Source organism: Rhinatrema bivittatum, chromosome 15 (assembly GCF_901001135.1).
Source record: "Rhinatrema bivittatum chromosome 15, aRhiBiv1.1, whole genome shotgun sequence".
In the NCBI taxonomy this organism is placed as follows: domain Eukaryota; kingdom Metazoa; phylum Chordata; class Amphibia; order Gymnophiona; family Rhinatrematidae; genus Rhinatrema; species Rhinatrema bivittatum.
The window spans coordinates 79879025-79891382 of NC_042629.1; the positions used below are offsets into that span (position 1 = coordinate 79879025).

Here is a 12358-nt window from a genome sequence, read left to right on the forward strand (position 1 = left end):
AGTATAATGTTTTAAAGGAAAACAGGATATACATAATTATTGTTTTACATTCAATTAGTTATCCTGAGAAATATGAGAACCAAAGAAAAAAATGTAATTAAATATAACTTCTTTTTTACAAATTTAAAGTTACAAAGTGTTCCTGTGTACAAAACAATTCTGGGGGATCCAAGAATTCAAAGGAGCACTTATTACCATAAAAGATATACACCATACATAGTGAGATATAGCAGAAACAAAACATTAAACCAACTATTTAGGAAGTTGTAGTTACTTGCACAGTTCCTTGACTACGTCGGGTTTCCAGGAATTTCTCTAGTTGCTCTGGATCAAAATAAGAATATTTTACACCATCTACGCGCATAGCGCACTTGCAGGGAAATCTAATCATGATCTGTATCCCTAATGTTCTGGCTTGATTTGCCAGAGCCAAAAATTTTTTCCGTCTTATCTGGGTGTCCTTAGAGACGTCCGGATAAATCCATAATTTTTGGCCCAGATAAAGGGAAGTACGATTTTGCAAATATAATTTTAACAAGCCATCCCTCTCAGAGGATGACTTAAATTTTACCAACAAAGTACCTCTTCTTTCAATCTGGGAGGTTTAAGAAGACTCAATTAAATCAGTTACATTCAGTGATTCTCCTTCTACTGGCTGATTTTCTGTTTCTCCAACATTTTTCCAAGAAACAAAATAAGCAGATGTTATTATAGGTAATGCTTCTGTAGATAATTGTAACACATCTTGGAAATAGTTCTTCAATTGTTCTTTTGGAGAAACTAGCCTGCACTTAGGAAAATTTATAACTCTAAGATTATTATATCTCTGTAAATTTTCCACCTTCTTGCTTAGAAGTGTTTCTCCTTTTATAATTGCAACTTGTACTTGTTTAATTTGATTAATCTCCTTATCCAGTTTCTCTATGGTCTCAGTATGTTGAGATATAACGGGATTAACGTTAAAAAACGCAGTTTGCAATTCTTTTATAGATGTAGTTAAGTTTAACACGTTATTTTGCAGAGCAGTTATTGCTTGCCAAAGTACCTCCACTGTAACAATCTTTGGTCTCTCAAACATTGTATAAGGTAATGTAGTTACCGACTGTACTGGAGATATTTCCTGGAGATCCTGAGTCCTTCGGAGCTGTGTTGTCTTCCTCTCCGAAGCAGCCATTTCTTCACCGCTGCGGTTTCGAGTTTCCTCGATTTCACCTTCCACCGGGGGCGAGGAGGTTAACAATCCTCGCGCTGTTTTCACCACCGGAGTATCTTCCACTGCACTCTCCCCGATCGGGCTTATCGCAGACAACACCATCCGTTGCTGGGACCGGCCTGAGTCAGTGGCTTCTTTGGCGCTTGGTGGTTGAGGAGCAGTTGGAGCCCCGGGACTGAGTGTAACTTCTCCCATGAGCGTTGGCGCTTGCTCCTCACCTAGCGCTCTCGCGGGACTCTCCGGGGTTAAACTTTCTGCTTGTGGGTAGAAGCCCTCTATCGTTGTTTGAATAAGAGGGGGTCTCGAGGGGGGTCGGGGCGTCCTCTCTGACCCTTCCTTTACGTTTTGTGTGGGGCATTGCTCTCTGCTAAGCCCCAAAAACGAAGAAGAAGAATTTTACAATACACACAGATCAGGAGCTCCTTTCTCCACTCCTCTCACATCGACGCCATCTTGGATCTCCCCAAAGACAAGCCGGTTTACATTTTAACAACTTGTTACAGAAAGAAATATTAAAAACCGAGCAACTTGTTAAGTTAACGCAATTAGAACCATTCTATATATAGGCGAATACAAACAATGTATGGATAGATATTACAGTTAATAATCGTAGTACAGGTAGAGACAAAAAACAGGTCATACAGTGTAAATAATATTGTCTAAGCAGTATATAATAGGGTGATGATATATATGTTATGAAAGGAAACTCGAGAATGTCTTCGAGTCACCAGAGTGTGAGCGATCGGCTTATCCAACACTATCTGTGAATGTCTGTCGGAATATCCAAGTTTTGAGTTCCTTTTTGAATGATTTGATGTCATTGAGTGTGCATAGGTAGTCTGGTAAGGAGTTCCATGATTTCGGCCCCGCAATAGAGAAGGCTCTGTTCCTGGTGTTGGAAAGCTTTGCTGACGGGAGAGGGGGTATGGCTAGATGCAGTTTGCTGGTTGTTCTTGTTGTGCGTTGAGTTTTGTGTATTTGGATCATGTTCTCGAGGGCAGTATTTTCTGTTTTGTAGATAGCGTTGTGTAAGATTGTTAAGGATTTGAACTTGATTCTTTGTTCGACCGGTAGCCAGTGAAGACTTCTTAAGATGGGGGTGATGTGGTCTGATTTTTTTTTTTGCCGGTTAGAACTCTGGCTGCAGCATTCTGCAACAGTTGGAGAGGCTTTATGGCGGATTTGGGAAGGCCGATTAGGAGTGAGTTGCAGTAATCGAGGCTGGTAAAAATAAGTGATTGAAGTACAGTTCTGAATTCTTGTTGGTGTAGAAGTGGTTTAAGATGTTTGAGGATGTGGAGTTTATGAAAGCCTTCTTTTGCTTTCATTGCGATGTTCTTTTTGTGGTTTAGTTGGTTGTCGATCCAGATGCCGAGGTCCTTCAAATTATTCTTCAGTTGGATGTTGGTGCTGTCAATTTGTAAGGAAGGCATTGGGGTTATTTGATCCGTGTTGTTTCTTTCAATGAGGATGCATTCCGTTTTATTCATGTTGAGGCATAACTTTAGGTGGTTTAGCATGTTTCTAATTGAGATGAGGTGGCTGGCTGTTAAACTCAGTGCGTCTTCGATCGTTGAGGTTATAGGAATGAGGAGTTGGATGTCTTCGGCGTACATATAGAAAGTTATGCCTAGACTAGAGATGAGATGACAGAGTGGGAGTAGGTAGATATTAAAGAGGGTGGCCGAGAGGGCAGACCTTGTGGTATCCCGGTATCGAGGGGGAAGGGATCGGAGGAGTTGTTGTTGAAGGTTACTTTGAAGAACCTGTCGTTTATGAAAGAGGTGAACCATTCGAGAGTTTTGCCTGAGAGACCTATGCATTCGAGTCTTGATATCAGGCTTTTGTGGTCTACCGTGTCTAAAGCCGCAGAGAGATCTAGTAGTATTAGTAAGTGGCTTAGTTTATTGTCGAAGCCTCTTATTATTTTATTTGATAAATTGAGTAGTAGGGTTTCTGTACTGCGATTTTTCCTGAAACTGTGTTGAGCTGGATGTAGTATTTTGTTGTTCTCTAGGTGTTCGTTGAGTTGTATCAGTGCTGCTTTCTCAGTCATCTTTGCAAGTATAAGGGAAGGTTGGAGATAGGACGGTAATTATTCAGATCATCTGGATCTAAGTTTTTTTTTTTTTTTTAGTATTGGAGTAATAGTTGCGATTTTAAGTTTAGTTGGTAGTTCACCTTCTTCGAGTGATTTGTTTATAATAGCTGCTAAGGTTGGGGCAATTATGTGTGCCATTTCTTTTAGCATTCTGGTTGGGATAGTGTCTAGGTCATGACACGCTGGGTTTATTTTCTTTAGCATTTTTTCAGTTTCAATACATGAGATTGGGTTGAAAGTCGACCACGGTGTTATCTTTGCTTTGTCTTGTTGTTCTTCTACGATCGCTGATCTGTTGGAGGTGTCAGTTATTTTGCTTATTTTGTTCTTAAAGAACATGGCAAGGTCTTGGCTTAAAATCTTTGAATCAGATTTGAGGGTGTTATTGTTATTTTCGTCAGTGAGGTTTCTTACAATGTTGAAGAGGGAGTTGGAGTTATTGGTTGAGTTTTTTATCTTTTGACTATAGTAGTCTCGTTTGGTGTTCAGAATCGTTTTTTTGTAGGTGGCGAGTTGTGTGCGGTATCTTTGTAGGGTTACATGGCATTTGGTTTTTCGCCATTCTTTCTCCAATTTCCTAAGGTAGGATTTCAGTGATCTAAGGTGTTTTTTCCTCTGTTTCTTTTGATCAGTTTCAATTTCTCGGGGTTTATGTTGTTTGCAGTTTGTTCTGTAAGGTGGAACCAGGATTGAGTGGCATTGTTGATGTTGGAGAGGTCTAGGTTTGATAGCTGTTTTCCAAGTTCTTGTTGAAGTAAGTCGGATTGGAAGGAAGGTCTGTACTTGAAAGTTCGTGGTTCATTAGATTTTGACAGGTGCTTGGTTTGTACTTTTGTCTTGCATTGTAATAGGTGGTGGTCAGACCAAGGGACTGGTTTGGATGTAATTGATGCTTCTGAGAAGTATTGGTTGGTGAAGATCAGATCCAAGGTGTGGCCTGCTTTATGAGTGGGGTTGTTTACTAGTTGGTTCAGTTTTAGGCTGGAGAGCATGTCGAGCAGTGTTTGACAGTTTTGTGATCTGGGTTTTTCGTCGGTGTGGAGGTTGAAGTCTCCAAGAATTATGGTAGGTTTTTTCAGGCTGTTTGTTACTAAGAATTCTAATAGAGGGGAGATCTCAGTTTCAAGAAGTTGGGGGGGGGGGGCAGTAAACTAGGCATAGTTGTAGGAGTTCAGTCGAATAGTGCAACTTCATATTTCTTAGGAAGGTTGTGATGTATCAGTTTCATTGAGAGATACTTTTTTATGATAAGAAGTAGGCCTCCACCTCTTCAAGATTTACGTGGGATTGAGAATAGGTCGTAATCATTGTTGGTTAGATGATTCGTTAAAACTTGATCTGTGTTTTTAAACCAGGTTTCGGTTATGGCGATGAAGTCTGGGTTCTTTTCTTGGATTATGTCTGATATTAGCATGATTTTTTTGTTTAAAGATTGAGCGTTTATCAAAAAGAATGTGAGACAGAGTAAGTTTTTCACATGCTTCATAAGTGGGATGTTAATCAGGTATCTTTTTTTGTTCTGAAGAGATGCTGTGGAGGGTGAAGCCATGATTGCGTTGTTTAGTGTTTCTTGTGGTGTATGAGTGACTCTCTAGCCTTGGTAACTTGCCCAAAGTGTGGAGGGGTTCGAGGAAGGATGGAGGCTGAGAGGGTGATGTGGTGCTCTGGGAGGGTTTAGTAGATTGTTATATAGTGTTAGGGAGTGTTGGGCGGGTTCGGGTGAGTTCAGTAGGAGTTCCGAAAGGGTGTATTAGCAGGTTTTACAGTAATTTGTATGGGTTTATTGCTGGTCGAGTCCTGTATGGGTGGAAAAGTTGAAGAGGGAGATTGTAGGGAAGTATTCAGGAGAGAGCTCGAAGAAGCGAAGATGAGTGCTGGATGAAGTCGGGTTGAGTGCTGGATGCTTCAGGATTAAAACAAGATGTGGTCCGGGTACAGCTGGATGATGTTATGGTGAGTTCTGGGTGAGATCCGTAGTGGTGCTTGAAGATGTGAGGATGGCTTTAGGACGAGTTCTCGATGAGGAGGGTGACTGAAGAGCAAGATGAGTTTAGGATGCTGCTTAAAGATATCAGGAGTGCTGTATGATGCTGTTTGATGAGGGAATGGGGAGATCCGGAAGTATGGAAATGTATTCTAGCTTAGAGCTGGTGTTTTGCTGGAGGGTGTTTGGTTTGACTGTAGGAGTGTAGGATGAGTCTTTAGTCGGACGGATGAATGCTTTCGGAGGCTGGATGAATGTTTGAGTTGGTTGAAAGAGAGCAGCGGGGGTTTTTGCGAGGGTTGGCTGTTGGGTGTTTGAGGTGATGAGGTTGATGTCGAAGGCGAAAGGGAGAGGGAGAGGCTCAGGTCCTGGGGCTCTCCAAGGGGCGCGCTAAGGGGCAGGCCCCTTAGGTTGCGCTCCTTCGGGTGCGCAACGCCGCCGGGAGGTGCGAAAATTTAAAGGGCTTGCCAGCGCCTTCTGATAGGTCTGGTGGTTCCCGGGGGCGCAGCCTACTCACCACGCTGTAGTGCGGCTTGGCTTCCTCTTCTTTTTTTTCCCTTTTTTCTGTTTTTTTTCCGGTGGCCTGCTCTGCACGGCTCGCCTTGATTTGGCGTGTGGGCTCGAGCCCCGGCAGAGGAGGAGAGTCGGGGAAGTAGCAGCCGGGATTGGTCAGACGCAGAGGAGAAGGCTGCCGGGAGGCGCGAAAATTTAAAGGGCTTGCCGGCGCCTTCTGATAGGTCTGGTGGTTCCCGGGGGCGCGGCTTACTCACTGCTCTGTAGTGCGGCTTGGCTTCCTCCTCTTTTTTTTTTTTTCTTTTTTCTGGTTTTTTTTTTTCGGTGGCCTCCTCTTCAAGGCCTTTTTTGATTTGCATATTTGAGAAATATTTTGATTTGCATATTTGATTTATATTCCACTTTTCAGGCACTTCAAAGCAGATTACATTCATGTACAGTAGTAATTTTTCTATCCCCAGAGGGCTTACAATCTAAAGGGTAAATTTTAAGAATCTGGTGCGCACAAAAACCGGGAGATACGCATGTGGCTGCACCAAGCGTATTTAAAAAATGGCCTGACCATGCACGCATCACCAAGTCAGATGAAGTAAGTTCCAAAACAAAAAGTTAGGCAGTGGGGTTTTAGGGGTTGGGAAGTGAAGGGAAGGGAAGGGAAGGGAAAGGGAGGCAGAGTAAGTAGGGGGTTAGGGAAGTCGGAAAAGGCCTGATTACATTGCCACCGCGCGATTCTGTTAAAAATCCACATGTGCGTGCCAATATAAAATTGGCCGTGCATGTGCTATGTAGATAGCGGATTTTATAACATGCACGCGTCGGCGTGCACATGTCTTAAAATCTACCCATAAATTTGTTCCTGAGGCAAAGGTCACAAGGAGCATCAGTTGCTTTGAATCCTGGCTTCCCTTGTTTGCAGCCTGCTATTCTAACAACTAGGCTACTCCTCCAATCCTAAATAGCTGGATATCTGACTGCTTATATTCTACGGAAAATACTCTGAGTCAAGATAAGATTAACAGCCTACTACTAGATATCAAACTGGTTGAAATACTACGCAGAGCTTTCTTTGCCATCCATCCTTCCTTCTGGAATTCTCTGCCCAAACCAAAATATGAAGACAATATTATATGTCACTTATAATTGTTTATTATAATTTGGTGCTATATTTTTAATTGTCGTACACCAGTCTCAGATCTCAGATGGAGCAATAAAAAATGTAAGTTAATAATATATTTGTGAAAAAAACTGAAAGGAGCAGCTACAAAAGTAAAAGTATGCAAGAGGCGTGGTCACTGTTAAAAAATACCATCCTAGAAGCACAGTCCAGATGTATTCCACACATTAAGAAAGGTGGAAATAAGGCAAAACGATTACCGGCATGGTTAAAAGGGGAGGTGAAAGAAGCTATTTTAGCCAAAAGATCTTCATTCAAAAATTGGAAGGATCCATCAGAAGAAAATAGGATAAAGCATAAACATTGGCAAGTTAAATGTAAGACATTGATAAGACAGGCTAAGAGAGAATTTGAAAAGAAGTTGGCCATAGAGGCAAAAACTCACAGTAAAAACCTTTTAAAATATATCCGAAGCAGAAAGCCTGTGAGGGAGTCAGTTGGACCGTTAAATGATCAAGGGGTAAAGGGGCACTTAGAGAAGATAAGGCCATCGCGGAAAGAATAAATGATTTCTTTTCTTCTGTGTTTACTGAAAAGAATGTTGGGGAGGTACCCGTACTGGAGGTTTTCATGGGTAATGATTCAGATGGACTGAACCAAATCACGGTGAACCTAGAAGATGTGGTAGACCTGATTGACAAACTGAAGAGTAGTAAATCACCTGGACCGGATAGTATACACCCCAGAGTTCTGAAGGAACTAAAAAATGAAATTTCAGACCTATTAGTAAAAATTTGTAACTTATCATTAAAATCATCCATTGTACCTGAAGACTGGAGGATAGCAAATGTAACCCCAATATTTAAAAAGGGCTCCAGGGGCGATCCGGGAAACTACAGACCGGTTAGCCTGACTTCAGTGCCAGGAAAAATAGTGGAAAGTATTCTAAACATCAAAATCACAGAACATATAGAAAGACATGGTTTAATGGAACAAAGTCAGCATGGCTTTACCCAAGGCAAGTCTTGCCTCACAAATCTGCTTCACTTTTTTTTTTTGAAGGAGTTAATAAACATGTGGATAAAGGTGAACCGGTAGATGTAGTATACTTGGATTTTCAGAAGACATTTGACAAAGTTCCTCATGAGAGGCTTCTAGAAAAAATAAAAAGTCATGGGATAAGTGGCAATGTCCTTTCGTGGATTGCAAACTGGCTAAAAGACAGGAAACAGAGATTAGGATTAAATGGACAATTTTCTCAGTGGAAGAGAGGGGACAGTGGAGTGCCTCAGGGATCTGTATTGGGACCCTTACTTTTCAATATATTTATAAATGATCTGGAAAGAAATATGACAAGTGAGGTAATCAAATTTGCAGATGATACAAAATTGTTCAGAGTAGTTAAATCACAAGCAGATTGTGAAATTGCAGGAAGACCTTGTGAGGCTGGAAAATTGGGTATCCAAATGGCAGATGAAATTTAATGTGGACAAGTGCAAGGTGATGCATATAGGGAAAAATAACCCATGCTATAGTTACACAATGTTAGGTTCTATATTAGGCGCTACTACCCAAGAAAGAGATCTAGGCGTCATAGTGGATAACACATCGAAATCATCAGTTCAGTGTGCTGCGGCAGTCAAAAAAGCAAACAATGTTGGGAATTAGAAGAAAGGGAATGGTGAATAAAACGGAAAATGTCATAATGCCTCTGTATCGCTCCATGGTGAGACTGCACCTTGAATACTGTGTACAATTCTGGTCGCCGCATCTCAAAAAAGATATAGTTGCGATGGAGAAGGTACAGAGAAGAGCGACCAGAATGATAAGGGGAATGGAACAACTCCCCTATGAGGAAAGACTAAAGAGGTTAGGACTTTTCAACTTGGAGAAGAGACGGCTGAGGGATAAGATAGAGGTGTTTAAAATCATGAGAGGTCTAGAACGGGTAGATGTGAATCGGTTATTTATTCTTTCGGATAATAGAAGGATTAGGGTGAACTCCATGAAGTTAGCATGTGGCACATTTAAAACTAATCGGAGAAAGTTCTTTTTTACTCAAATCACAATTAAGCTCTGGAATTTGTTGCCAGAGGATGTGGTTACTGGTTAGTGTAGCTGTGTTTAAAAAAGGATTGGATAAGTTCTTGGAGGAGAAGTCCATTACCTGCTATTAAGTTCACTTAGAGAATAGCCACTGCCATTAGCATTGGTAACATGGAATAGACTTAGTGTTTGGGTACTTGCCAGGTTCTTATGGCCTGGATTGGCCACTGTTGGAGACAGGATGCTGGGCTTGATGGTCTCACCCAGTATGGCATGTTCTTATGTTCTGAATCGAGAGGTAAATCTTTTTTTTTTCTTACCTAGGTTCAGCGCTTACCAGCGGAGTACAGAGACGGGCTATGGCGGGAGAGGGCTTTGGCCATCATTGCTGCACTTGGCTTCCTGCACCCGCTGCCTTTCAGCTGCTTAAGCAGCAAAGTCCATGCTGGGAGCTGCTATCAGACCAAGGCACACCTCTGAGAGATCTCGGAAATCGCCTCAAGAATTCTCAACTGGGGGAGGGACCTTTAGGTATCACCGCAAGAAGGCAGGGATCAATGTTCCTTTTACTTAAAAGGTAGAATTTCTACTTCCAAAAAGTACAGCAATCCCCATAGGAAGAGGTACGTCCACCATCTGCTGGAGACAGAGAATACTGGAGGTCACTGCAGGAGTGTATCCAGGGTGATGTCAGCTTTGAAACCTGACTCTGCAACAGAGTGCACACGCTGGAAGGAGTGGAGAGAATGAGACGGGATTTAAGGAAGCTGGAAGAGTGGTCGAAGATATGACAGCTGAGATTCAATGCCAAGAAGTGCAAAGTCATGCATATGGGGAGTGGAAATCCGAATGAACTGTATTCGATGGGGGGAGAAGGGCTGATGTGCATAGAGCAGGAGAGAGACCGTGGGGAGATAGTGTCTAATGATCTGAAGTAGGCGAAACAATGTGACAAGGCGATAGCTAAAGCCAGAAGAATGCTGGGCTGCATAGAGAGAGGAATATCGAGTAAGAAAAGGGAAGTGATTATCCCCTTGTACAGGTCCTTGGTGAGACCTCACCTGGAGTATTGTGTTCAGTTATGGAGACCGTATCTCCAAAGAGACAGAGACAAGATGGAGGCGGTCCAGAGAAGGGCGACCAAAAAGGTGGAGGGCCTTCATCGAATGACTTATGAGGAGAGATTGAAGAATCTAAATATGTACATCCTGGAGGAAAGGAGGAGCAGAGGTGATATGATACAGACTTTCAGATACTTGAAAGGTTTTAATGATCCAAAGACAAAGACAAACCTTTTCCGTCAGAAAAAAATCAGCAGAACCAGGGGTCACGATTTGAAGCTCCAGGGAGGAAGACTCAGAACCAATGTCAGGAAGTATTTCTTCACGGAGAGGGTGGTGGATGCCTGGAATGCCCTTCCGGAGGAAGTGGTGAAGACCAGAATTGTGAAAGACTTCAAAAGGGTGTGGGATAAACACTGTGGATCCATAAAGTCTAGAGGACATGAATGAATATGGAAAAAAAGATTTGCATTCACAAAAAAGCGGGGAGTAGCTTGCTTTTTACTGCAGTTACTACCCCAAACCAAATAAGCCTGATACTTCACTTTCAATGCATATCCAGCATAGCTGTCTGCTTCAACGGCAGGGGAGAAAGACTGATACTTCACGCATATCCAGCATAGCTCTCTGCTTCAAGGCAGGTGAGAAAGACTGATACTTCACGCATATCCAGCATAGCTGTCTGCTTCAACGGCAGGGGAGAAAGACTGATACTTCACGCATATCCAGCATAGCTCTCTGCTTCAACGGCAGGGGAGAAAGACTGATACTTCACTTTCAATGCATAGCTCTCTGCTTCAACGGCAGGGGAGAAAGACTGATACTTCACCTTCAATGCATATCCAGCATAACTCTCTGCTTCAACGGCAAGGGGAATGAAGATAAGTGGATCTATATACAGAGAACCAACAAGGACTGAATTACATAGTGTGGGTAAACAAATAAGCATGAGTGTAGCTTGCTTATTGCGGCGGTTACTACCCCTAGCTAATTAAGCTAGATATTTCACTTAGATGCAGCTCCAACACTGCTCTCTGCATTAATGGTGGGGGTGGAAGGGAAATAGAACCAAAAGGTTACTAAGAGCCAAGAGTAACAGATAAGTATGAGAAAAAAAAAAGTGCAGAACTTGCTGGGCAGACTGGATGGGCCGTTTGGTCTTTTTCTGCCATCATTTCTATGTTTCTATGTCTCCATCTTCTAGCAGGAGAGCATCACCCATTGGTACTGAGTTCATCTGGCTACACGCTAGGATATAGGCTGTTAGATTTGACCATTCTGCAGGGTTAAACTTTCACTTAGTGGCATCTAACCACTCAGTTCTGTTAGGCAGCTTGATGATGATGAACATGCACCCCCATGAGTGTCTACTATAGAACTGGAATTACACGGTTTCAAGTGGGAGTTCTGTAACATTCTGTACGGTTTTGGGTTAACGACAAACCTGAGACCTCACACTGGAGAAGGGCAGGCAGTCGGTCTCTGAGCTGCGAGGGCTGAATTGACTGAATTGTTATGACTTTTTTTCTTATTGCCTGGAAGGCCCTTTGAACATTTTCTTATAATACTTTTACAACTAGCCTAAAACTTCTACATGCAAGCACACACAGTTTTCATTTTATTAGGGAAACTCATGGGAAAATCAAAACTAAAAATCCATAAGATAAAACGAGGCCTGTTATTTGGACAAGTGCACGGTAGGTTTTCTTTTTGGTTTGTTCTTTTTTTTTTTTTTAAATAAAGCATAGGGTAGGTTCCACCCTCGGCCTTCCACTTTTTCCCCAATAGAAAAAATAAAGCAAGTTTAAAAAGGTTCTGTATTGGTGTCCTGGTAACGGCGTCTCATGTGCACCCACTTGCAGACAGCCTCGCGCTCGCTCTCACTTCTGGTATTTCCCGCTGCGGCCCTCTCAGCTCAGAGAGTGACTGCGACTGCCTGCCCTTCTCCAGTCCGCCCAGCCTCACACACACCTTCACGAAGGAATCCGCATCCCTGAAGCCCGGAATCAGCGACTCCTCAGCCCCATCGCCCTCCATCTTTCTCTCTGATCTTGCCGTTGCACTACACGGAGCCGCCATCTTCACTCATCCGCCAAATCTCGCGAGACGCAGGGTGCCTACGCGGGATTTTCCTACCGCCTGCTGTAACGTGCCGATAACTTGATCCATCAAACTAACACAGCTGAAGAAGTGCGAACTGCTTTCAGTTTGTCTTAAAACAGCGGGCCTAGGCTGTCTTCCACTTCCGGGTTATCTGCATCCAATCAGCTGCGGCTTTCCCGGAGTTCGGAAAGGTGTTTCTGCTGGGTTTTCTCCGCGGTCGTGC

The 12358-nt window shown here is 42.8% G+C and overlaps 1 protein-coding gene across 1 annotated transcript in view; it reads right to left on the reverse strand.

The window, feature by feature from the left end:
- The window catches only part of EXOSC10 (exosome component 10), a 154729-nt gene extending 142371 nt beyond the window's left edge, over positions 1-12358 (reverse strand). Inside the window, exon 1 of the mRNA XM_029579128.1 lies at positions 12004-12358. Coding sequence (XP_029434988.1) covers positions 12004-12111 — 108 coding nt within the window. The 5' untranslated portion in view covers positions 12112-12358. The remainder of the gene's footprint in view (positions 1-12003) is intronic.